This window comes from Mauremys mutica, chromosome 3 (genome assembly GCF_020497125.1).
Source record: "Mauremys mutica isolate MM-2020 ecotype Southern chromosome 3, ASM2049712v1, whole genome shotgun sequence".
NCBI lineage: Eukaryota > Metazoa > Chordata > Testudines > Geoemydidae > Mauremys > Mauremys mutica.
Genome location: NC_059074.1, coordinates 119,415,115 through 119,442,140, shown reverse-complemented (window position 1 = coordinate 119,442,140; position 27,026 = coordinate 119,415,115). Strand labels below are relative to the sequence as shown.

The window sequence follows — 27,026 nt, the reverse complement described above, 5'->3', positions numbered from 1 at the left end:
TGCTCTTTTGGGATGATGCAGATCGCAAAGCCCCAGACGGAATGCCTGAGAGCTGGGATAAAGCATTCTTGGCTGAGGGAATCAGGCTATGGAATAGTCTTCCCAAGGAGATCAGACACATCCAGTCTGACTGTGTTTAAGAAATGTTGCAAAACTTTTGAGAAAACGATTCTACTGTGACACACAATATGAACATTCTCTTCTATTTCCAACCCGTGCCACCTTAATAAAAAAACAAAACAAGCAAACAAAAACCTTGCCCCAGGCAGTGTTTCAACCGCAAAAAGGAAGAAGTGCAAGAGACTCCATGAAGTCCACCAGGGTCTTCGCTATTGCTATTGATTTTATGCAGAAGGCACTCAGATACTACAGCAACTGTTGGCTGTATCAAAGCCTATGGGCTTGTCTACACTTGAAGCTCTACAACAGCGCTGTTTCAGTGTAGACACGACTTATGCCAAAGGGAGGGGTTCTGCATCATCAGAGGTAATCCACCTCCCTGAGAGGTGGTAGCTATGTTGATGAGAGAATTCTTCTGTCAACCTACCGCTGTCTACATGGGGACTTCGGTTGGCTTAACTATGGCTATGTCTACAGTAGAAACCTTATAGTGGCATAGCTGTACTGCTGCAGCTGCACCGCTATAAGGTCTCCCGTGTAGCTTCTCTATGCCGGTGGGAGAGAGTGCTTCCATCTACATAATTAAACCACCCCCAACGAGCGATGGTAGCTATGTCAGCAGGAGAGCATCTCCCGAGCATTGTCCACTCCAGCGCGTCTGTTCGTGAAACTTATGTCAATCGGGGTGTGTGTTTTTTTCACACTCCTGACCAACAAGTTTTAAGCGACAAAAGGGCTAGTGTAGATATAGCCTCACTCAGGGATGCAGATTTTTCATGCCCCTGAGTGACATAGCTGGGCTGATCTAATTTTCTAGTGTAGACTAGCCCTAAAATAGATGGATAAGATGATAGCACTAGCAGGAGCTGCTCTGAGTGGCTGCTTCAGGCAGAGAGGGAAGAGAGTATCTCTTTCCTTTCCAATGAGGAAAAAATGGTAATGGGTGGGGGATAGGACAAGTGGGTTGCTGTGGGAGGGGAACAGGACAAGTCATCATTGACTGTTGGTGATGAACTGACTGGGAGGAGAGAAGTGCGCGACTGAACTGGAGGAAGAGAGGAGGACATGTATGAGAGTAGGAGAGGAAAGAGAAGAGATTAAAGCGCAAACTAGGAGGGGAATCAGGCAAACATATAATACTTCAAAATGTAGAACCTTCTCATCTGCAAGAGTATTGGGGAAGATTTCCTCTCCCAACAAATTAAATGGAACCCCTGAGTTTATATATGTTGGCTACATTTCCTTTGGTGTCAAACAAATATTCAGGTTTCCTCCTTTCTCTGTTAAAAACTTAAAAAAACATTTTGCAGTTCTAGCATAGAAAAGAAAGGAAGCAGGGGAGGTGGGGTGGGAGTGAAGGAGGGACAACACTAAAATTTCACTGAGGACAAGCAGAAAAATTAAAAGATAAACAACCATGGAAATTTAACCTTTACAGCGCACTGTTTTAAAGGTCACAGTATCATTTCCAGGGATGCCTGGAATTATCAATTTTCATGAGTATCAGGTGTGAAAGAAATCAAGAAAATAGGAAAAACGAACATTCAAAATTTGACATTTACTTGCCGTTTGCTGTATTACCAACCCCTAGGTAACAGAGGTCCTGAAGCTACTGCAGAAAAGAATACTGTGGGCTTGATTCTCATCTCACTCACATGACTATTAATTAGGCATAACTCTACTGAACTCGGTGAGGTTACACAAGAATAAAACTGGTGTGAGATCAGAATCCAGTCCTGTACATACACGTCTATGTGTGTAACAAAAATACAGTCCATTCCTTCTAAGTCCTTATCACAGAAGTGCATAGTCTGTTCATGTCTTTAGTAATCACCTGGTCACAATCTCTTTCCCTTGGACCTCATGTAATCCCAGGCCCTTTACGTGGATAGAGTATTATGCTGAAGTGTATACTGAAAGCTATCCTCATCTGCACACTGTCTCTGGATAATGCATACAAATATGCACAGCGTCAGCGAAATGTGCAAACATGGGGGTTGAGTGGAAAATGTCAGATTACACAACAGCACTCATATAGCGTCAATTTTTGGTTACTAGAAAAAGCATTTGCCTACAGTAAAGATTTTTAACTCAAGTTAACTGATTTCTAGCTAACCTGAATTAGCTAACACATTTGTACATGCTAGTCTTGGCACTCCACAAACATTTGTGCCCTGGAACATACAAATGTGATCACTAATTCGAATTAGCTGGCAATCAATTAACTTGAGTTAAAAACTCAAGGGTGACCAGAGTTTAACCAATGAAACAGAGGTGAAGGACCCCATGGAGAGGATAGTTTAGTCAGGGAATAAAGCATAGGACTTGGAGCTGGTAGATCTGCTGCTAGTTTGTTTCCACTGACCTCAAGCAAATCATTTAATCCCTGTTCCTCAGTTTCCTCAGCTTCAAAAAGGGAATATAAAACTGGCTGCCTCACTAGGGTAGTGTTGCGATAATTAATTCATTATACTTTGCAAAGTACTTTGGGATTCCAGTCCTATGATTCTATTTCCACAGAGCTCGCTTATAAAGTATCTTTATTATTATATCCCATTAACAATTCCCTAGTGAGCTTCGCATGGACTGTTATGTTTTGTATGGATTTATATTCCAAATTTATGTCACAGGCACCTAAAGCCTGGATCTGACAATTTTTAAGGAATTATAAAGTACATAAATAAAATGATCCAATCCTGATAAAATGCAACTTCTATTTGCACAAGGTAATCTGTCCCCATCCTTTCTCTCAGTGCTATATGACAGACATACTAATTATAAAGTGGATGAACATTGTGGAAGAAGAGACTGCCCAAGTAAGGACATGAGTTGAATAGTGAAAGAGCCATTGGATATACTACAAATGAAAACCAAAGGGCTACCTTAGTGCCCACTATAATTGACACCATGACCAACATATTAGTTGAATTAGGAAAGCAGTAATGGAGAATTTTACATCTGACTTTTTCAAAGCTCAGTACGATGTATTCCATGGTTCAAGAAATCTTTTTATTTTTATTTTTAAAGGAGATTGATTGCTTCAGGCCCTCATCTGTCTCAGCTTTATTTTCAAAAAATTGGTGGGTCCATTTACTTGTTCAAAGATGTAAATGCAAATGCACAACTAATGCGTAATTCACAGACACAGTCACTTTTATTGCTTGTGCAAAATAGACAACTACAAGTTCTAATGACCAGTTAGATAAGTAACTCACATGCCTTATCCCAATTCACTTTAATTGCACAAACGCATTAGGTGCATAACAGCACAGTCCCTTTTTGCGTGCATAATTGCACAGGACTAATTTTGAAATGAAGCCCCAAATGTTTCAGTATACCAGGAGAGAAAAATGGCCCTGGATGACAGTAGTTTAGAATTCACATTGTCCAATGCTTTTGTCTAGTGCATGAGAAAGACCTTTTGAGGTAAAGATTTAGATGGGCTCTTAGTCTCAGTTCTGAGGGAAACTGTTCTTACAATGTGCTCATTCTATTGTTTATGTTGACTTTTAGATGTGTTATTTCACAAAACATGAATATAGGTATTAATTTCCCTTCTGTAAGTGCCATTACCTGCTGATCATCAGGAGTCCATATCCCACAGGTGATCTGACTCTCCAAGTTAATCTCTGAAGACCAATGTCTCTGTCCACTGACTGAACCAACCAGCACAAATCCATCCCTATAGGAGATGAGTGCTTGAGTCCCATCATGGCTCCATGTAAAGTCGCTCACCTTAACATATACATAGATAAGATATTAGACATTAATCATGCAATCATTTCCAAGTTATTATAATTAAGGCACCATTGTATAGCACCAAATGAGGATAACTTAGCCAAAGGGCTACACAGTTAGAAGTGTGGTACGGATTTGTATGAAATTTTGGTAAAATGTTAATGTGCTAATTTCTTCTCTTATAGCAGTTTTGTGGTTTCATGGATGTTCCCCAACAATTAATAAGCAACAATATTAATACTTAGCATTTTCATGCTACCTTTCATCTCAAGATCTCAAAGTGCTTTTCAAATGTTAATTTAGCCCTGCAAGTATTACTATAACTATTTTATATATGATTTATTATCGAGAAGTTTAACATGGAATTAATATACGGTGTCATAAAACTTGCTTAGAATAACGCATTTTTATCACATGGCAATGAAAATCAGAAGAGTTCCTGATGGTAATTAATTGAGAGTTTAGCAATTTCATACTGTGCCACCAGTGAAAAACTCATTAATACACTGAGAACCAGTAACAAGAGTTAAGAAACAAAACTTCTTGAGATTGTTAACTAGATTCCTTTATCATGCTCCCTCTGAGTGAAATTCACCAGTGGGCCACTAAAGTCCCACTTAAGTCTTACTTAAGCCTTGTTCTGAAGTCTGAAGTAGAGTGTGAATCTTGCCCTGGCTTTCTGCCTCATAGCAAATTTCATCCCGTTTGTAAAACCCAAGCAGCTCAGTGTAGCAGGAATTTCTATGACACTACCTGTTTAGTCATTTCAATAAAGAAATGTTTTTTAAAAAGGAAGATTGCACTTTACATTTTCATCTTTTTCATTTTGAACCACTTATGATTTTTACTGTTCTTGACTAAAGAGAAAATGTTCATACCAACCTGCGCCCCACGATCATTCACAAGCTCCACAGACCATCTGCCTTCATATTGAATCCAAACAAAAATTCCTCCATCTGCATCGCAGGTTGCCAGTTTCTGGAATGGTTCATTCCATCTCACCAGTACAACCTAAAGAGATTCCAAACAAATGCAGCATTACCATGTCTGTATACAGTGTTAACAAGTGTTTTACAAGAGACTCAATTAACTAATACTGCAAAATAAACAATGTCACATTTAAATTCTGAATAAGATCTACAAAATAGTAATTTTCGGCATAATATCATGCAGCTCTCAAGAACAGCTGGACTCATTTTATTACAGGACTCATTTTATTATGGCTGTCAAGCAATTCAGAATTCTCCTATCAGGCCTTTATGGAAGACATCTGATACCTCTGAAACTAACAAAAACATGTTGTATGTGGTAATCCAGAGTTCCACTGCAGAAAGAGTAAACAAACAATCTTCCTTTCTCAAATCACTTTCCCCTGCCCCTCACCTCAAAGGCTACCAGATTCCCTGGGCCAAATTCTCAATTCTACCGACTTCAGTGGAGCCAGGTCCACTTTCACCACGGTTGAATCTAGCCTCCTGCATCAACAACCCCTTTAAAAACATTCCAGACTCCCTAATTCATGAGAACTAGGAACATAATTTAACTTGAATGTTTCTTCTCTGCTACCGATTGCAGAGGGAATGAGGCTTTGTATGGGTTCTTCCTTCTCGCATTAGAGACGTTTGGATTCTTTCTACAGAACTTAACCAAGCTAAAACCTGCCATGACTGGTCTCATTCATAATTAGCATGAAATTAAGTTAATAAATGAAGCCACTTTAGAGGCCCCAATATGCACCTGAAATGAACTATGTCATCTTAGTGGAGGGGTGGGCAAACTTTTTGACCCGAGGGCCACGTCTGGGTATGGAAATTGTATGGCGGGCTATGAATGCTCACAAAATTGGGGGTTGGGGTGTGGGAAGAGGTGGGTGCTCCGGCTGGGGGTGCAGGCTCTGGGGTGGGGCTGCGGATGAGGGGTTGGGGGTGCAGGAGGGTGCTCCGGGCTGGGACCGAGGGGTTCGGAGGGTGGGAGGATGATCAGGGCTGGTGCAGGGGGTCGGGGCATAGGAGGGGGTCAGGGGTGCAGGCTCTGGACAGTGCTTACCTCAAGCAGCTCCCAGACGTAGCTGCATGTCCCCCCCTCCGACTCCTACGCGGAGGTGCGTCCAGGCAGCTCTGCGCGCTGCCCTGTCCGCAGCCGCTACCCCTGCAGCTCCCATTGGCCACAGTTACCAGCCCATGGGAGCTGCAGAGGTGGCACTTGAGGCAGGGGCAGCGTGCGGAGCCCTTTGGCTGCCCTCTGTGTAGGAGCCAAAGGGGAGACATTCCGCTGCTTCCAGTAGCCACAGCACGCACGGAGTGGGGCAAGCCCTGGACCCTGCTCCCCGGCGGGAGCTCGAGGGCCAGATTAAAACATCTGAAGGGCCGGATGAGGCCCCTGGGCCATAGTTTGCCCATCCGTCTTGGTGCCTTAAACAGAAATTAGCCTTAAAAAACATTTACCTTCTGCTCTCATCTTTCACATCTTTTTTTCTGATTTAGTTTAATTTCCAAAATGTCAGAATAATCCAACTAGGTATTCATACAGACTCCCCACCCTATAATAGAATAATACATGACAACTACAGACAAAAATATTAAATTGACAATAATGAGAGTGTAAATTTAGTTGTTGAATGGACAGAGTCTAGGGTGGGTGCCTGCTGAATTGTTAGACAGCACGCATCTATCCAAATAAATACTCTTCATTTCCCAAAGAACAGGACTATGTTTCCTGAAATTCATTTGGCTGTTCACCAAAATGGAAGGATACTCTTGAAGGGCTCCATTCTGCGGCTGATTCTGCACAGGAGGATCCTTGCACCCACGAGGAGCCCCACTGAAAACAGGCTCTGTACAGAGCCAGGACCAGGAGTTAAATTTGCAACATTGGGACTTAAATTTACTAGGTAAAACAAACTCCTGTACCAGTTTATGGACTGTAAAGGCCAGATCTACAGCAGGTGTCAATCAGCATAGCTTTCCATTCCTGAAGGATCAATCTTGTAGCTACTGAAATAACCCAACAGAAATTATCTCTTGGTGCACTATATAGGGCTCTTGAGTAAAGGTTGTGGGGAAAAGTGGGCATGGTGAACCTCTTCCTTGCTCTCAAACAGCAAAGCAGAATTCCTCCAAACACTCTGAAAAAAGCACTAGGCCATACATCCTGCCAGAGTAATAGCCTCACACCACGGCGCCAAGTGGCTTCTCTGGAGAGGGTGTCCAGCCCTGAGCTAGATAGCTCATCCAATGCTGTCAGGCACACAGACGGCTTTTGTTTAGAAGAGCAGTAAGCAGCAGATTGCTCTAGGCTGCTATGAACCATCCTCTACGCTGGGCTGGAGTTGCAGTCGAAACAGCCCTGCTGCCCTCCCCCTGAGTTGCTCTAGCAAAGAAGGACCATAATACCATAGCCCCACAACCGTATTGGTATTATATGTAATATATGTATAACATGTCTTAGTATATAAATTAAACATATACAGAGCAATCACTTCATTCACATTGGGGTGAAATGCAGCAACCATGTAGGGCAGGGGTTCTCAACCTTTTTCTTTCTGAGCTTCCTCCCCTCGCTCAACACGCTATAAAAATTCCACAGCTCACCTGTATCACAACAACTGTTTTTCTGCATATCCAGTAGATTAAAAGCCAGGGCCAGCGTTAGGGGATAGCAAGCAGGGCAATTGCCCAGGGCCCCATACCACAGAGGGCCCCATGAAGCTAAGTCGCTCGGGTTTCAGATTCAGTCCCGGGTGGTGGGGCTTGGGCTTTCTGCCCTGGGCCCCAGCGAGTCTAATGCCGGCCCCTCTCTCGTTTATTTTGGCGGACCCCCTGAAACCTGCTCACAGCCCCTCAAGGGGCCCCAGACCTCTGGCTGAGAACCACTAATGTAGCAGAATGCACCAATAATGCTCAACAGTATTATGAAGGAAGTCAACAAAATACCTTCTCTAACAACCTTCTCTAGATCTTTAGAGGTGGGGGAAGTATTTGCAGCTCCACTGATTTTAAATGGAGTTATGAGTGCTCCACACCACTGAAAATCAGGCCCTTAATGCCTAGATAGGACTGTGACTGGACTTTTCATAGACAAGATAGACAAACTGCAAGGGGAACTTAGAGCAGTTAGTTTCTCTCCTGTACCTAACAACATTATAGTTCTTATCTAATCCCATAAAAGCCTGAGTTAAGATGCTCCTGCATTTTAAGATCACCTTGTTTTCTGTGGCTCTTAAGGATTTGAGAAGAGGATATGATTTTACAGATAACACTTACTAATTGGCCTGCTGACATGAGCTAAGGGCACAGTGACAATATTTAACTTGAAATGCCTTGGCTCTTATCTATTTTCAAATGGAACCTTAGGGAAACTTGATGATTTCTCTCTCTCTCCTTCTCGTGATTTATGGTATAAATGGAAGTGAAGGAAATTGGGTGGAAGCGATCCTCTAACCGAATATCTGTGGTTTCTTTGAATTTGATAAACTGCCCAAGAGTTCATTTAGATACAGACATTCATACAATTAGAATAATTAGGTCCACGTATACTCTAATATACATACCTCTAGTATACCCAGACTATCCAATTTAGTAACTTTCTGGCCAAATCTCAGCCTGATGTGAGCTGCCATGATCAAAATACCAAAGAGCCTCTGACATTTAGAATCATAAACTCACTTCTATAATTACAAATGAAAGTAGGACTTCATATGTCTGGTGGTAGCTAGCTCCAAAATAAGTCCTTTTTGTGACAGCATTTTATAATCCAACTTTTTTAAAACACAGAGCAGATGTTCTCATTTCACAAGATCATGTTTAGGATGTTTCCTTCATTTAAATTTAACATCTAACCAAAGGTGCTGACTCCACAGCTGCTCAAATATCTCCAATTTCATTTTTGGCACTTACTGTATTTGGAGGAGAGATAAGGAAAGGAAGAAAGATTGCCCAAACCATTCAGATGACTTTTGAATTGGCTAAAATGCATGACAACAAATTAAAGGTGAAACGCACCCCTGATCAAAGAGCCAGAGCGAGGCCTATAATACACCCCACCACGATGCATAAGCTTCACTAACAGGCCAAATTCTCAGGGTATAATCTACACTGCAATGCAAGCCCTAAGTCCTGGCTTGGCTCAGGCTCAGACCCTCCACCCCCATAGGGTCCTGGAATGCCAGGTCCAACCCCTGAGTTAGTGAGACTTGTGTGTAGATGGAAGGTGGGCCAGGCTTGAGCCTAAGTTCAAACACTGGGCTTACGTTATAGTGTACACATACCCTCAGAGGCTCCAAGCTTGTGTTACCTTTAATATTCTCCATTGGGCTTTCTGGGCCCAGATCCTCAAAGGTATTTAGGCACTGTTAGGCCTGAATAAAGATGTAGCACAAAAACCAGTTATGTCAATCTGACTGAAGTCAGCATGTTTCATAAAGCCCTGGGAAAAAGTGAGATAAGAAAGGGAGGTGCATTCCTCAAGTTACCAGCTGCGTTAACTCCTGTCTTCCAGTGTCTGGTGCTTGGCAACTATGCTGATAAGAAAGTTGCTGGGGCATCACAACTTGCTTACATTATAAAGAAAGACAGATGTGCTTTGTTATTAGGGTTTGTTACTAACCAAAGGGGGGTGGGATATGGGTTGTGTGAAGTGAATAATTTATGACATAATAAAACTGTCTATATAAGCTAATACTAAGCTGTAAAGGGGGGGCTGGTTCTCTTCGGATACGAGCAGTTCTTTACTGACACGTGCACTTGTCAATAAAGAGCTTTTGTTTTGGACCTTGCTGGTGTTGCCTGTCTCTCTGCGGTCAGACAACGAACTTTGCTGTTGGGGTTCGAGTCCCCGACAGCACCTAACTCCCATTTCTGGGCCCAGATTCTCAAAGGTATTTAGGATCTGGGCCCTTGTGTCCTCATGTAGCTACTCATAGCTAATAGTTTTGGGGTTTATTTTTTTAGTAAGCTCTAATATAGTCTAAATAATGCTTGAGCCAAAGGCCAACAAAAATCAATTGGAGTCTTTCCATGGACTTCAATGAGTTTCGGATCAGGCCCTTTTTGTTACATTTCTCTACAATATTTGATGATAAATTTGTTTGAAAAGTAAAGCATTCAAAATTTTCCAGTTTTGTCTTCAATGTCAACTTCATTTTGTTGAATTACATTTAATTAATACTAAAGGCACTAAAAACTCTCCACAAGAACTGACTGCATTGTTATTATGATGACATGAACACAATAGAATCAGCAAAAAGGAAAGCCTTTGAAAATCATTTTTCATACAGTATTAAGGCTTTCTTATTCTTGTGACGTCTTTTGCTTCCATATTATAAATTAAAACTCAGCACATTTATGCAAGGATTAAATGTCACTTTTTTAATTTGAAAAATCAACAACAGACAATGTGGAGCCCAAGCTCTAGTGCAAGGCTTTAAATGGGTCAGGAAATATTTTTAAAGCTCCTTGTTTATCTAGATCTCAAATTTGGCTGGCGAGGGACAAAATATGCTTCCATCTTTTCTTTCTTTTTTTAAAACCAACATGTAACTATATTGTTCATTAAGGCCCTACTTAATTTGCAATACTGCGGAAATTGCGGATCCCGCAATATTAGGCTTGCACTGGAATTTTGATTTTAATTAGCTTACTTTGCACTGTCTGAAGTTTTGCATACATTTTGAGGTTTGCAACACACACTTCCCCCCCCCCCCCCATTAGTATAGTAGAATCCTATTTAGCAGAGCTGATAGTGGCTGGGGCTTGGGCTCCCGCTATCAGCCCCACGCATTAATGACTTTAATATAGTTGCAGCAAAATGTCTGGTTATCAAAAAAATTAGCAGGCATAACATAATACTTTGAGTGTTTATACTGTTCCAGCAATTTTTCTAAAACAAACAGATCTTCTCCAGCTTTTCCAAATTACTGCAATTAATAAAGGTCCATTATTACTTTTCCGCAATTTTCCATGTCTTGTCCGCAACTCAGCTGCAATTATGCGATAATCATTCTGCAATTCAAAGTAGGGCCTTATTGTTTATTAAACAAAAGATGTGCTGTATATCAGCCATGATTACTATTTATATTCTGATAGCACCTAGAGCTCCCAGCTGATTTGCCTGAACTCTGTTTTTGTTTTCTTGATTGTGTTAATCAATGATTAACCTTGACTGCAACAGGAGGAGGAGCTCTTACCACACCAACCCAGGAGGAGGGGGACGGGAGCTGTGTGGGAGTGCTGTTTAGCCAAGCCAGAGAGAGCTGCCTTGCACCCCATATACCTCATACACAGTCCCCTGCTTTACTCCGAGTGTGATTTCTAGCCAGATATAGCTATGAACTATGTTAAGCAGGGAAGCCTCAGCTCAGACTTTTCCAGCCAGATCACCCTGCCCACAACATAGTAGGAAAGCAACACTAGTTCCACTGAATGCTAAAAAGCAGCAAATTAAACTGCTATATTCAGTCATTCTCTGGCCTATTTACATCTGACATGGAATACTGGGGCAAGTCACCACCTAATTTGGTGCAGTATCCTTAAGAATCAGTATTTCAGATTAGTACCAGAGTAGAAATTGTATTCCTGCAAAAAGTTACTAATTTGGCTATCGCTCCTGAGACATATATGTCCATAGTATTATCGTGATTTTATCACGAGTCTTGCAATATTCAGTGTTTTCTTTAAAGCTCCAGCCTTTAGAGCCATACAAAGACAGGAAAATCTCAGTTTTTATTTAAAAAAAAAAAAGAGATAGTTTCTAGTTTTCCTGGTTCTGGAGAAAAGCTTGAAAATATGAATCTTAAAGGCTCAAAAACCAGAAGGGGAAAAAAAAAGACCAAATTTTATTATTTTTTTTAAATCTTGTGATTCTTCAGCCAAAAATATTCCATTCCATGATATTAGAATCTTTGAGGTTGGCAACAATAAAATATACTTGAAAGATATATTTTCAGTTCTACACAAGCATGCAAAGTTTATTTCAGCTACACTTTCAATAGGCTCAGGCAAGTCTTGAAACATCATTATTTTTACCATAGCACCCAGAGGATCCAGCCAATTGTGCTTAGTGTGATACTAACTCATAGAAAAGAGATAGCCCCTGCTTCATGGGGCTTACGGTCTAAGGGCATCAGTTCTGCGATTTAATACATGCAGCCAGGCCCCCATCAATTTCAATGCACAGGCAGTAGGGTCCACACGTATAGATCATTTTAAGACAAGTTAGCTTAAGACAAGATGCAATAAACTGGTGTAACAAAAATGGAAGGAGAAAGGGGAGGCAGAACTGGGTGACAGTGACAGAAACACACCAGGGCTAAAATAGACTAGCTATGTGTATAATTTGTAGGTTTGATTTTTTTTAAAGATATAAATAAGCAAGAAACAACGACATCAGTAATCCCTGCTGGCCACCTGTCTAGCCATTATCAGTTGACAATTTATTGTAGGCATCACAGGCAATTCAGGTCTTTAGGAGAGATGATACAGAATCATCTTTGCCTCCTACAAAATGGAAACAAATCTGGGAAAGTCGAGATGATACATACAGAGTAGACAAGGCGAGTGAGCCAATATATTTTATTGGATTGACTTCTGTTGGGGAAAGGGACAAGCTTTCGCATTCCACGCAACTCTTTTTTAGCTCTGGTATGATAAATGATACATCCAGGTTGGTCTGCATCATCCAGGCCTTAGATCTGTGTGATTATATAAGGCAAGGTGGACAACTGTCAAATGTCCAGGGCTGGACTATTGGACTCTGACTTGTGCTGGACAAGGCAAGCAGATCATGGTACTATTGCCAGGTTATACATTTACTGTATTTACGTTATTGCATTTATTATTGGGGGGAAAACAGCATCCATATCCTCTTCCCCACCCTCACAAAATGACGATTACCATTGAGTCAGCCTTTTTTAATGTTTAAAAACACCACAAGATTACTCAGTTTGATATAATAAAATACTAATAGAATAAATAATAAAAAGCATGTATAGAATGTTCCACCCAAGGATCTCATACACACTGATGAAAAGTAAATGATTTACTGTCACAACACACCTGGAAGGTATGAGGTACTATCACCTTCATTTTACACATTGCGATACTGAGGCACAGAAGGTTAAGACCACATTTTTCAAAAGCAGCTTCTGAGTTTGGGTGCTGATCTTGGGATATCTTGGGCCAGATTTTCAGCAATGTTGAGCATCAACAGCCCCAATGACTTCTAGTGAAGGTGTGAACTATCAACGGTTCTGAAAGTCCAGCCCAAGATAGCTCAGCTTTTGCACCCAAAAACAGAGCCTCCTGAAATCAGAGGCTTCTCTTGAAAATATTGTTCTAAGTGACTTGCCCACGGTCATACAGTAATTCTGTGGCAGAGCCAGAAAGAATCTGAGTCTCCTGACTACCTATCCCGAATCTTGACCATCTTTCCTCCTTTGTGAGGAGAGGAGCAACATGAAAAGCTTTCTGTTCTAGTAAAATGATTTTCTTTTTGCAACTGATTAAAAAAATGATAATTTGAGTGGGTAGAAAAATGAAAAATTAGTTTTGCAAAAAAATTTCAAAGTTGCATTCACTTTGGAGGGCTTGAAATAGATACATTTTTATATTTTTGGAAATTTGTGAATTTCCCCCTGAAACTTTTATTGAAACATTATCAAAAGAGTTAAATGATTATTATAATTTGAGGGGGATTACTAAAAACAGGTAAAAATTTGAAACAAATATCAAAAAAGGACACCATTTTTGTCACAAAAAATAATTTCATCAATGGCGACAGTAGTTTGCATTTAATGCTTGTACTATGGACTAATCAAATATGAAGTGGTTAATAAGACTTTTGTATGAAAGATGCTATATACAAATATACTGCAAATAGGAACCATAGTTACTTCCTCTCCCCTTCTCTTGTCCCACCAGCCCCTATTTACACATAAACTATGCTCCATGACTGAAGAAACATAAGAACACTGCTGTAGTTTAATCTCTTCCTGCTTTCTAACCTTGGGGAACTACTCTTCAGTATATTGACATATCATTTCCTGGAAAACTGGGTACGCCTAATTTAAAAAAAAATCAATAGGTTAGTTTCACTGATTATTTTAAAAGATTGAACGTTTAATCATACTTTAAAACATTAGCTTTTATTTTGTTCATTTCCTATTGCATTGCTATAGGTAACAAAATAAAGTCCAAGCACAGTTAGTGCTCTAGCCATGGAGACTGTGAAACTTCACTGGAAGACATTACCCCAGAATTATCATCATCCAGTAGGCAATGCAATAGGCATTTTGACAGGGTCGCTACATGCTTTTGAGTTGACATGTGTATGATTTATACCAAATGGAACTTCTTCCCATGGTGATTTTAACTATTTATATGGTCATATTTATTTTATTACATTCTGAGCAAGATCGACCTTTCACATTTTCTTCAATTTCATAACATAAGGTTAGGCCTTGGTGGAATATATGGCCTTCTGCTGCCTTTGGCATTTCTGATTTCACTTATTTCTGGCACAGATGACCAAACAGGTCAGTATCTGCCAATTCCCACAGGATAGGTGTAATTTACTAAATGGTCCTCTTGGCCTAAAATAGTGGAGTCTATGGTGTTGAAATCTCTTTGTGGTTTCAACCTTGATTCCAGGTCTCCTCTGCTTTTAACATACGGTACTTAGATTAGTTACTACAGCAAAGGGGCCATGTGCCTAGAGATGGATGGGTAGCTACAGCAACCAGTTCCTAGTATTCCTTCTCAAACCTGGAATGAACGGGAGGATGCATCACTAAAAGAGATCTACACTCAGCGCTAGCTAGTGTCAATCTGCCTTTGCTCTTCAGCAAGATCTCACTGGAGAGCAGGTGTCTCTGGAGGATGAGGATGTTCTTCTGAACAGACTTCCCCCTGTCAACTAACACAACATGTTATACTATTGCTGCAGAGAATATTGGGCCATGCAACATCAACTGATAGAAAACATGCACATACTACATTTGATATAAATACAGGATCTAATTCTATTCGCCTGACACAAGGGGTGCCATTTACTTCATCTAGACAAGTCCTATTAGTTGGTGAGGTGAATTTGACCCCTTGGTATTAAGCATATTGCACTTGGTTATACAAATTTTTCTGTCCTTGGCTATAATGCTTCATATGATGTTTCTAGTGATATTGGGAATGCTGATATGGAACACATTAATACTTCTTAACCAATAATGAGATTTATTTAAAATAAAAACCCAAACACTACAACAAGAACATTAACTACTGCTATTTGTCTCTACAGACTTTACATAGATGTGGAATTTATACAGAGCAGGCAGATAGAGTTGGTAAAGCCAGTAGATTATTGGAACATCTACAGTACAGAAGTTTGAATGGGCATGTTACCAAGTGGTTAGCGCAGAGTCAGGAGTCTTGGATTCTATTTCTGGTTCATAGCTTATACAATTCGCCCAAGGTCACACACCAAATTGATTCAGTCATTTATTTCATACTTATTCACCAGAGCAGCTCATACAGGGTTACTGTGTAGCTTAATTAATGTTAGTGAAGTGCTGGGAGAGCCTCAGAAGAAAAATGATGATATATGAGTAAAAAGATTTACTGTTCATTGACCTTTACTAATCTATTTAAACAACACTTACCTAAATCAAGATGAAAGTATAACTTCTTTTAAAGCAAAGCAGTGATATACTATAGGCCCAAGCTTGCAGTGCTAATTAAGGCAATATTTAAATTCAACCTGAGTTTTGCCTGAACAGGAACTGCAAGATAATTAACACCTGTATGTATTTCCCTGATTACATCATGTTTTCTCCCCCAAAATAAAACTATTTTAATTCTGAAGCATTCCCACCAGACAATTTAGATATCAGCCCTCAAGTTACAAACATGATCCAAGACAAGAAGATATGAGAAAGATTGAGTGAAAACAAAATTAAAATACAAATAAAAAAATATTTCAAGTCTTTTTTTTTTTAAACTAACTGCAAGGGTTAGACCAGCATGCTCATCATATTTGTCTGGATCCTTTCATTTCCTATACAAGTAAACAATTCTAGAAGGTTGCTATATTAAAATGTATTAAATTAATAAATATATTAAAATGTATTTTGCGTTAAGGCAAAAAAGAAAGCAAATCCACTTTGATAATCCTATCATTAAAATGCAAATGCTGGTCAGAAGAGCTTGAAATCTCTGCAGAACAAGAGTATTTTTTAAATTAGAAACTGAAGCCTGGGCAGTCTAGGCCAGTAAACTCCTCACATTTAAAGCTGACAGTTGAAAGTTATCCTTTAAGACAGAATAAAGAAAAAAAGAGAAGTAGGCAGATTTATTATTAAAACAGACAAGTGCGATTTCAAATTTTACTGATGTTACAATCAACCATCTGCAATAAATCCTTCCCCATTTGGAATGTCAGACATTTACATGGTTTGCTCTGCTACCCTGATTCAAGATTTACATGACATGCTAATAAAAAGCACCTTGGCAGGATAGACTGTTGTGGCAAACATTTTCATTGGAACCAGTATGTATATTGCTTCCATTACAGTTATACCAAAATTAATTTTGAGGTTTTCTCTACGTCCTCCTCCCTTGGTGCATTCCAATGGATAAGGTATCAGATAGAGGTATTCAGGAGACCTATGTTCTATTCCCAGCTCTGCTGCTTATTCTCTGCTTCACCTTGGGCAAGTCAACTTTACCTCTGGTCCTCAGTTTCCCTATCTGTAAAATGGAAATCATGTCCCCGTCCTACAATGAGATCTGCCCACTCACTTCCAGTTCTGGTATCATGCCCAAAGCTGTATGTTTGTCACAGCCATGACATCCATTAAAGGAACCATGACAAGAACTCTGAGAACGTTCCCCTGACCTGAAGAAGAGCTCTGTGTAAGCTCAAAAGCTTGTCTCTCTCACCAACAGACGCTGGTCCAGTAAGATATTATCTCACCCACCTTGTCTTTCTAATATCCTGGGACCGACATGTCCACACCAACACTGCATATTTAGCAAGTATCACGTCGCTAAGAGGGTTTTTTTAGAATACAAAAGTCATGTCATCATACCAGCCAGTCAAGCAAGATTCAGTCCTCAATTTTTTTTTTAAATTGGTTCTTCGTGTCTAGTGTAGTGAAACCTGGAGTTCAATGGTTTTAAACTTTTAAATATTATTAAATGTGATTTTTTATTGTAAAATAAAGGATATTTAGTTGATTTTTTTCATCTTCTCTCATGATAATTTATTATTCAGATACTGTGTGCCATGCCTTTTCCCTTTTGTTTTTAAAATTCAGTTATGGCTTTGGCTTTTTTTCCCCCAAGATGATAATGTTGTCACAATGATATTTATTTTCCTTTGTAAAGTGTGTTGAAAGGCATATTGCTATATAAGTGTTAAGTATTATTCTTATTAATAATACATGACAAAAGTTGTTTTTTTTTTAATACAGCATGCAGTTTAGCTTGTCAACAACTGTTTTTTATGTGACATACATGTATTTTATCTTTTCTGCTTTTCTTATATTGCATTCAGTAATAACACACTCTTTTTCATATACATGTTATGTTTTTGTCTTTTGGTTTCCAGAGACATTACATTCCCTTCTTGGCTATAAGTAGACTTTGAAGGATTAGATTTCCTTCAGTAAATGTTAATTTCACTGTACACACACACAATTACCAATGAAAAAATATTTCCATCAATTATAATTGAAATTTACAGATAAAGTAAGAAAAATGCTGCCTGAGAACTTATTAGAGTTTCATTTAAGGACATTTGCTTTGTATATTTTAACAGGATGTTGACAATTTGTGTTTTAACAGTTATTATGCTTTAATTTTTTTAAAACTCAACATCCACTGTCAGTAAATAATTACTGTCTGACCCCCCATAACTTTGCATAATTGTGAAAATTCACAGATAAAAATAGAAAAAATGCATAAACCCATAATTTTTTAAAACTGAAAATTTTAATTGACCAAAATTTAAAAATTGCTTAAACATAAACAATATTATCTGTTTAAATTATTATTAAAAAAAATCTAATTCTGCCAAGCCAAGCTATAACAATGCCTTTATTTTATATTCAGAACAGTCCTCTCTCATGTTACAATGATCATAAAGGAATTGTTATGAAGAAAAATTATACTGCGAATAATAAATGTGCTGTAGCTAAAGAATTGCAGACTTTCAGTAGTCATAGTCAGAATTTCTTGCTCTCTCTCTCCATCTTTCAGTATTTTATTAAGCACATCAAAGTGAAGTCCTGGTCCCTGCTGAAGTGCATAGAAAAAGGTTTAGCCTCTAGAACACTAGAATTAATTCAGATGTTTGAAGAACAGTTGTATGGGTTGTTTCAAAACATCTTTTGTCCATTAAGAAAAAAATTTGGTGGAGAAAAAATATAATTGCACTTACAATTAAAAAATCAGAAATTAACCATGGTGGGGGAGGGCTCTCTAATATCCTGGGACCAGCACAGCTACAACACTCCATACAGAAATTAACCTTGTCACAGACTCTTTTATACATTAGGGATAAATGAAGGGGGGGAAAAAGCAGAAAAGTGCCAACAGCCAACAAATTAATATGTAAAATGTTGCTTAGAATAAAATAAGGATAGGAAAGATTAGAAAAGAAGCCTAATGGGGCTGAGAGAGAGAGAATTCTTTATGGCCTTGATCCAGCAAAGCATTTAACTATGTGAATTGTTCCATTGGCTTTAGTGAGATAATGCAGATGCACAGACTCAGATGCATAGACACACATGCAGAAGTTTTTGCATGAGCAAGGCATTAGGAGTCTATTGACTCCAAAAAGAGGTGGTCTGGGCTATACAGGACCAATTCTGGGAGATGCTGAATGCTTCCTGTGAAGTCAATGTGAGCTGGGGGCACTCATCACCACACAGGATTGGACCCGCATTTCACAGTGCAGGGCATTTCTGGAAAGGGACTGGAAAAAACTGTCAACATGCGATAGCTGTTGTGTGCATCTTTTGGTCAAGGCCAAGTGACTGGCAGATTAGAGCTTGTAAGCTCTTCAGAACCCGAACTCTTTTTCATTGTTTGGAAAGCATCTAGCACATTCTGAATGCTTCCGCAATCTAAATAGCAACAAAATGAACTTTCTTCCTGGAGTAGCCTTCAGACATCTAAGGGACTGCAGAGATCTCCTTTAATAACCCATACCCCTGCCACCGGCATTAGGAGAAAGAACTATCACTGTCAACATGCAATGACAGCCCTGCAGATGCATGCAGACCCTGAGGGCTATGTCTGCTACACTGGACAAGAGTTTCCAATTCAATTCCTATATTCATGTGCTGACACTTTTTGTCCCACAATTATACTTTTTACTTGGAGAAAAAATATTATTGTGCCAGTTGCTGTGACCCTGAGTTTTTCCTCCTTGAGAATAATGAACATTATTTAAACAAATATGAATAGTATTACTTTTAAAAAACAGTAATGTTTATACAGAGTTTTGAAAATACAAGAAGTGCTATATAAGGGTGAAATTATTTTATTAGTTGATATTTTCTTTTCCCAGATGAAAAAAATAGATTACATTTAACACAGTGATAAAAAAAGAAACATCTCATTTTTTAGTATAGTTTAATGTGACCACTAACTTAGACAAGACACCAATACCAACCGTGGCCCTAACTCTACTCCAAGTGAAATCAACAGCTATACTAGGGGTAGTCAGTAGGCGGCTTGCAGACCAAATCAGGACCGCCAGACACTTTTGAACGGACCCGGAAATCTTTTTATTTACTTGTGGTGGTGGGTTGTTGTTGATGGGGTTGTTTGGGTTTTTTTTTTATTTTCCTCTGGAGTCTGGACCTTGACTAAAGCTTGACCAAGAAATCTGGACCTTGACAAAAAATAATTGACTACCCCTGAGCTAGATCGAGAGGAAGGCTGGCCCAGTGGTTAGGGCACTAACTTGAGAGATCTCAGTTCAGTTCCCTGCCACAGATTTCCTGTGTAACCTTGGGCAAGTCAAGTGGTCTCTCTCTCTCTCTCTCTCCATTAGTTCCCCACCTGTAAAAATGGGGATACTACTACTTTCCTACCTCACAGAAGTGCTGAGAGGAAAAATACATTAAAGATTGTGAGGTGCTCAGATACAATATGGAGGCCAGATGAGATATATAGATTATTTGGCCTAATACTAATGATTACATCTGCAAGACTATACCATTTAATAGTATTTAAACCCAGGGTATTTTATTTTTAAAAGTCATCTTTGCTGTACCATTTTTCTTTATTAAAATAAATCCCAAAGCACAGAGTTAAAACTTTCCCCATCCCTTAACTTCTTTCTTCTGAAAACAACAACTACTTATGTGTGCAAGAGCTGTTGGATAGGATCGTTCATTTGCAAACTGAAAATGAATTAAGACGTACATAAATAAAACTAACTATAAGTGTAGGTAAGCTCTGGAATAGGCTTCCTAGGTAAGTTGTGGAATCTCCATCACTGGAGGTTTTTAAGATCAGGTGAGAGGAGCACCTGTCAGGGATGGTCTAAATTTACTTAGGCCTCAGCACAGGGGGCTGGACTTGATAACTTCTCATGGTCCCTTCCAGCACATTTCTATAATTTGACGAATGACATGAAACAAAGAGAGGAGGTGGTATCTGTGCACCACTTTGTTGATGAGTGTGACACTGATTCCCCATCCCCTTCTCCTTTTAAAAATTTTCATGCAAATGTAATGCTCATAAAAGGTGCCAGATTGACAGCAAGAGACTCTACTCACCTGTTTATCCACAGAACAAGCAAGGAATGGGCAGTAGCCATGCAGATTTCCCAGCCAATTTGCCTCAACCACCACCAGAAGCAGCCCTCCCCCCATTTAGAAGGGAGATGGTAGTTCAGCCTTCCTGACCAGTCAGTCCTTTCTCTTTCTGCTGAGGCTGCAAATAAGGGGCAATTAGTACTATTTTTTTTATGTGATGTGATCTTTTAGTTGCTCTGAAGCTGAACACCACAGCTATCTGGTTTCTAAAGAGAATGAGGCTGGGATTTTCAAAGGTGACTAAAGGAGTTACACATTTGAAACCCCCCCCCCCCCCCCACACACACACACACACAGAAAGGCCAGGCAGTTTGGTGTCTAACTCCCTTCGGTGCCTTTGAAAACTTCATCTTAAAACACTCTAGGTGGTAAACTTATGGAACAACTCCTAAGGTAGATTGGTTCTAAGGATTAAGGCCCAGTTTCTCAAAAAGTATTTAGGCTCCTAACTTACAATGAAATCAATGGAAGTTAGGAGTTTAAGTACCTTTGAGGATCTGGATCCAACTACTTTGTGAATGCTCCTTTAGGAACAGAATGTGCTTGTTAAGACTCAGTGTGGTTAAGAAGCCTACTTTAAAATGCCTGTGATGTCAACCTGTCACTGAATGCACAAAGGCACCTTGGTTTTAAACTGCTTTTCAGGGGGCACATTAAAAGATCTAAAACTTAACAAATCTCCCTATGTGCCATAAGGCACATATTTTTGAAATAAAAAATATACATACAAAGTCTATTATCCGAAAGATTGAAAGGATTTGCCATGCAATTGTTTTGTGTGCGTTTACAGAACACAAAACTTATCATCTAAAGAGATGTCCTGGAGGTATACTCAATGCACCCCTAAAAATGGCAAACAGATTTAAGAACAAAAATTCAGCTCCTCCGAATAAGTTAACATAAGGCCTAGAGTCCCATTCCCAAAGAAAACCCCATCAATGCTTATTCCACATAGAAACTATTGCATTTAATCGAACTGCAAAGAAAAAAAATGGCAGGTGACATTTTTAGGCAAATACAAACTTTGTCCAAAGTATTTTTACAAAATGTATTTGGACAGTTGAGCATCTCTGTTAGGGCTCTGTTCAGGTGTGGAGGTGATATGCGAGTTATGCAAATGACAAGACATTGACATTGTCTACAAATATTCATTTGAGTAACAATTTCTGCCCAACATTTTAAAGGATTATTAAAGAAGAAATGAGCTAGATCCAAGTCTGAAAGAAATTAAGACATGAACTAAGTTAAAACACCTGACTGAAACAAGAGCCACATGAGGTCTGCTCTAGTGCAATATTTAGCTATGTCTATACTACGCATCTTTGTCGCTACTGCTGTGCCACTAGAAGTTGTGCAGTGTAACCACTGTTTGTCAGCTCTCCTGCCGACAAAAAACTTCCACCCCCAACAAGTGGCGTTAGCGTTGTCGGCAGCAGAGCTTTGAAGGAAGGCTGCTAGTGGCCTCTTTCTTCTCTCCTCCCCTCCAGAGACAGTAGGACTGGGGTGGGGATGCCACTGGTGGCTCACTCTCCTTCATGCCCTACCTTCCTAAGTCTCTACTACGGGGGAGCCAACTCTTTGCTCAATGAACTCTCCTTGGACTCATGCAGTACTCATTCCCCATGAGACGTATACCTCCAGAGCATGGGCACTCTCCCCCCACAAATATACTTCCCCCTCTTGCCCTCATGTCTCCCATGTGTGTACACTGCTTTATCTGGGAGAAAATAGGGAGGCAATCCTATTGTCCAACTCCCACCAGAAGTGCATGAGCCACCTTTTCGAACTCAAGTAATCTGCAAACAAAATTGATAGGAATAAGTTGATATGATGAATATATTGGTAGGATGAGATGACATTTTAATTTGGATTATTTTTCAAATGCTTTGGCTTTATCTGTTTGCTTGTTTTTTCTCAATATGAAGAATAACATCAATACAGAAAGGAGTGCCCAGCAACCCACTGTATGAGGGGAGAACTACAGTTCTGCTTCAGCTACCCTAGGACAAAACCACATAGAAAAAAACAGTTATCCTTTCCTACAATGAAGCATTTAGTAACATTACTGCAGGGGCACAGGCAACTTTATTTGAGGGCACTACAGTTAAAAATAATAAAATAACAGATTTTGATTATTATTTTCATGAGTAATTGTGTACCATAATTAAGTTTGTCTACTTTTCTACAATAAGAAACTTCTATGAATACAATCCACACATTTTTTGGTGGGCTAACACCCTCCCCCCAAGTCCCCACTTATCTATCCCCATGTTCTAGCTGTATTGGGAAAGGTACAGTCCTGCTACCAAAGTGAGTATCATATGCAGTAGTTGTAGGGTGACCAGGTGTCCGGTTTTCAATCAGAACACCCAATCGAAAAAAGGATCCTGGTGGCATCGCTAACCAGGCCTTTGATTGTCAGGTTGGCGGCACCATGCAGCAGGGCTGGCAGGCTCCCTACTAGCCTCTGCGCCACACGGCTCCCGGGAAGCAGCCAGTATGTCCCCCCTCTAGCTCCTATGTGTAGGAGCAGCCAGAGGGCTCTGCATGCTGCCCCCATGCCAAGCACCGTCCCTGCAGCTCCCATTGACCAGGAACTGCAGCCAATGACAGCTGCGAGGGCGGCACCTGCAGACAGGGCAGCGCACAGAGCCGTCTGTCTGGCACCAAGCCTCTATGTAGGAGCTGGAGGAGGGACATGCCACAGCTTCTGGGAGCCGCTTGTGGTAAGTGCTGCCCAGAGCCTGCACTCCTGAGGCCCCTGCCTCGTGCCCCAACTCCCTGCCCCAGCCCTGATCACCCTTCCCACCCTCTGAACCCCTCAGTCCCAGCCCGGAGCACCCAACTATACCCCAAATCCCACCCCAGAGTCCGCACCCCAAGCTGAAGCCCTCACCCTACCCCGCACCTCAACCCTCCTGCCCCAGCCCTAATCCCCCTTCGGCCCTCCAAACCCATCCCAGCACCCTCCTATACCTCAAACCCCTCATCCCCATCCCCGCCCCAGAGTCTGCACCCCCAGCCAGAGCCCTCATACCCCCTGCTCCCCAACTTTCTGGCCCCACCCCAGAACCTGCACCCCCAGGCCAAAGCCCGTTCTTCCTCCCACATCCCAACCCCCTGCCTCAGCCTAGAGTCCCCTCCCTTACCCTGAACCCCTTGGCTCCATTTCCCAGCCCAGAGCCCCCTCCTGCACCCCAAACTCCTCATACTTGTTCTCACCCCAGAGCGCACACCCCCAGCCAGAGCTCTCATCCCCTCCCGCACCCCAGCCCCCTGAGCCAGCCTGGTAAAAATGAGTGAGTGAGGGTGGGGACAGCAAGTGACAGAGGGAGGGGGATGGAGTAAGCAGGGGGCAGGGCCTTTGAGAAGGGGCAGGGCATGGGTGGGTCCTCAGAGGAGGGGCGGGCAGGATGGGGCAAGGGTGTTCAGTTTTGTGCAAGTAGAAAGTTGGCAAACCTAAGCAGTTGTGCAGAGCTGGTGTCTCCTTGGGTGCAAATTTCAAGGGGCCAAACATTTTCCCCCAAATAACAAAAACCAAATTAAAAATCCATAGAATTCTGAGCAGGGCCGTCCTTAGCCATACGCAAAGTACGCAGCTGTGTAGGGCACCAGGAAATTTGGGGCACCAAATATCCTGGTGCTCTGCACAGCTGCGTGCTGCTCCAGCCCCTGCCCCATCTCTTCCCCAGGGCCCCAAAGCCCCCACCATGTTCTGCCCCCACCCCATCCCTTCCCTACCCCAGCCCCGCCTCTTCCCACCCTGCTCCACCCCAGCTCCCCTGAGGAGTGCACCAGGGTCTAGCCTGCACTCACTGGCGGCAGGAAGTGCAGTGGCCCAGTCCTAGCCACGCCGCTGGTGAGTGCTGTGGGGTGCCCCCTGCCCCCAAGCCAGCCCCTCCCCCCGGAGGCCTGGGGCCCCACACAACCCCACGGCGTGTGAGGGGGCTGTGTAGGGCCCCAGAATAGCTAGGGACAGCCCTGATTCTGAGCAAGGTTAAAATAAAATAAAAAAAATAATAATCTATGGACCCAATTCTCGTTTACACTACAGTCTCTTTATCCCATTTTGACAGAATAAAAGGGCCTTAACAGCAGGATAAAGTAAGCTCACTACAAACTCTTGCATTTCACTTAAATTGGGAGTAAATGTAAAGGGTCTTAGAGTAAATGAACATCAAGTCTTATACAATCTAAATTAACCCTCCCACTGAAAAGTACTTTAGCGGTCAGATACATTCTTGTTAAAAGTTTCAAGAAGAAAGGAACCTTGAAAACCCTTCAGATTATTGCCTGAAAAAGTATAGAAAAAATTGCTGGAGAAGGTGTGGGTTGAATGCAGAGAAAACCAGACACCCTACAGCAGAGCTCCCTGGATCGTTTTCTGTGTCTCATTTTAAAAAGCGCTATCAAAAAGACAAAAATACTACTTGAAACCAGATCTTAGAGCACTGCAGAGGGATGGACCACTAGCTGATAACATGAAAGCAAAACAAAGGGTGAGAGGAGACAGCAGAGGCAAACAATTTCTTTAAAACCCACATTCCCCGCCAACATCAGCTACATGAGAACCTTGAATCAGCGTGTTCCTGGAGGCCCTCATTTATTTGGCAAGCACCATCTTATTCTGGAGCGTGAGTGTGGTAATGGAATTGTTGGCGAAGGTCAGAGACGAAAATGTACTGGAAGACTAAACATTTACTCTTCCCCATCCCACACCATTTTGTCTTCCTAGTCTCTGGGTAAACCCTTCTGCTCAGATAGATTTATAAATAATAGTGGAACACCACATCTGTACTGTTTATAGTCAGATGTGCTCAGGGACACTGTGATAGGTACATTAATAAAAAATAAAGATAAAATGAAAAATAAATGTATGTTTTGCTAGGAAACTTTACAAAGGAGCCAATGTCTAGGCTACTTAAAGTGTCAGTAGGAATGTGCTGATATAGCTTGGACTAACAGTAGGAAAACAACAGCCCACAACATTTTGCACAATATGAATTGCACTCTGAGAAATGACTGAAAATATAATGGGGTTCCACATTACCTCTCAATAGCTATACAGATCAACTGTGCTCAGCCTACAAGATAGCTAGTAATTTTCCCAACTGCTAGGTCTTCAAACTCAAATCAGCACTGAGAAAAATCAAGCAGTGCTGTTTCTGCCTCTTCCGAGTACACCCACCCTCAAGTGTAGTAAAGATTCTACAACCAGAACTCAACTGACAATTTTGCTGATGGATGTGCAAGGCAAATTGCAATCTAGCTTGCACTGCCACAGCTGTAATGGCTACAATAGCCCTCCAAATAAGACTTTTATGGGACTTGACTGTTGCACTGGCCTTGTGTTGGGTCTCTGCACAGAGAAGAGTTTCACCCCAGTGTGAATCATAATAAAAACTTAATTTTGTCAGTAAACAGCTCTGACACCAAAAATCTAGGAGCAGACATGCTATGCATGAAGGTGCTATTTTAATACCGTTACTTTTTGGACCATTATTCACACTTCAAAACTGGTCAATTTGCTCAAGAAAGGGTTTACAATAATCCAAACTTAAATAAATAAATAAAAAGCAAAGATCAGGGCTTTCAAATCTCCTGACATTTCCCAAGTTACAGTAATAACTGTCCAATAATCACATTAGCACGGATCATAAGAGACAGAATGGAGACAAATAGTACACCAAGGTTTTCCACCACTAGAACTGGGGCTATTTGACTATCCCCAATTCTCAAAGAAATAATAAATTACTGATTAGCCCAATAATGAAGTCTAACCAAGAGGAACTCAGTGTGAGCTAGTGGTGCTTTTAAAACATTTCTGGCCACCTAAGGAACATCAATGATTGTAAATTATATACACACATTCAGAGAGCCAGAGCATCTGTGGAATAGCTGTATAATTATCAGGGATAGCCTGCGTGGTCCACAAAGACTGTGGGTTCCCCATCTTTTGGGAGGCTGACCCCAAACTTATGTGCAGCAATGGGGAAAGCTGCCTGGAGTTCTACCTGCTATACAAAAGGTCACGTGAATTCCCCATCAGCCTGCAGCTGTGTGGGCACCTTCGCAGAATTGTTTTCATGATACCCAGCCAAAGAGGATTGAGGGCAGCTCATTAATATGCCAGCTAATCAGCAGGCAGAGAGAAAAGGAAGAATTGGCTCAACCTCCTCCCAGCCTAGAGTGGCAAGGTGGCAAGAGCAGGTGAAGCACATGTGCACAGGAAAGGGAGCACAGCCCTCTCCTACCTCCAGTACCAATGCTTCTAAGAGGAGAGCGGGGAAGAGGAAAGGGCAAACCTCAGTGAATAGAAGAGGCACCTCGAGGGAAGGGAAACCCTGAG

General features: G+C 41.0%; 1 protein-coding gene across 1 annotated transcript in view; it reads right to left on the bottom strand.

Annotated features, from left to right (window-relative positions):
- Positions 1 to 27,026, bottom strand: part of TULP4 (TUB like protein 4) — a 238,322-nt gene that overhangs the window by 94,954 nt on the left and 116,342 nt on the right. Inside the window, exons 3-4 of the mRNA XM_045009586.1 lie at positions 4,741 to 4,869; positions 3,694 to 3,855 (exon numbers count right to left, since the gene is read on the bottom strand). Coding sequence (XP_044865521.1) covers positions 3,694 to 3,855; positions 4,741 to 4,869 — 291 coding nt within the window. The remainder of the gene's footprint in view (positions 1 to 3,693; positions 3,856 to 4,740; positions 4,870 to 27,026) is intronic.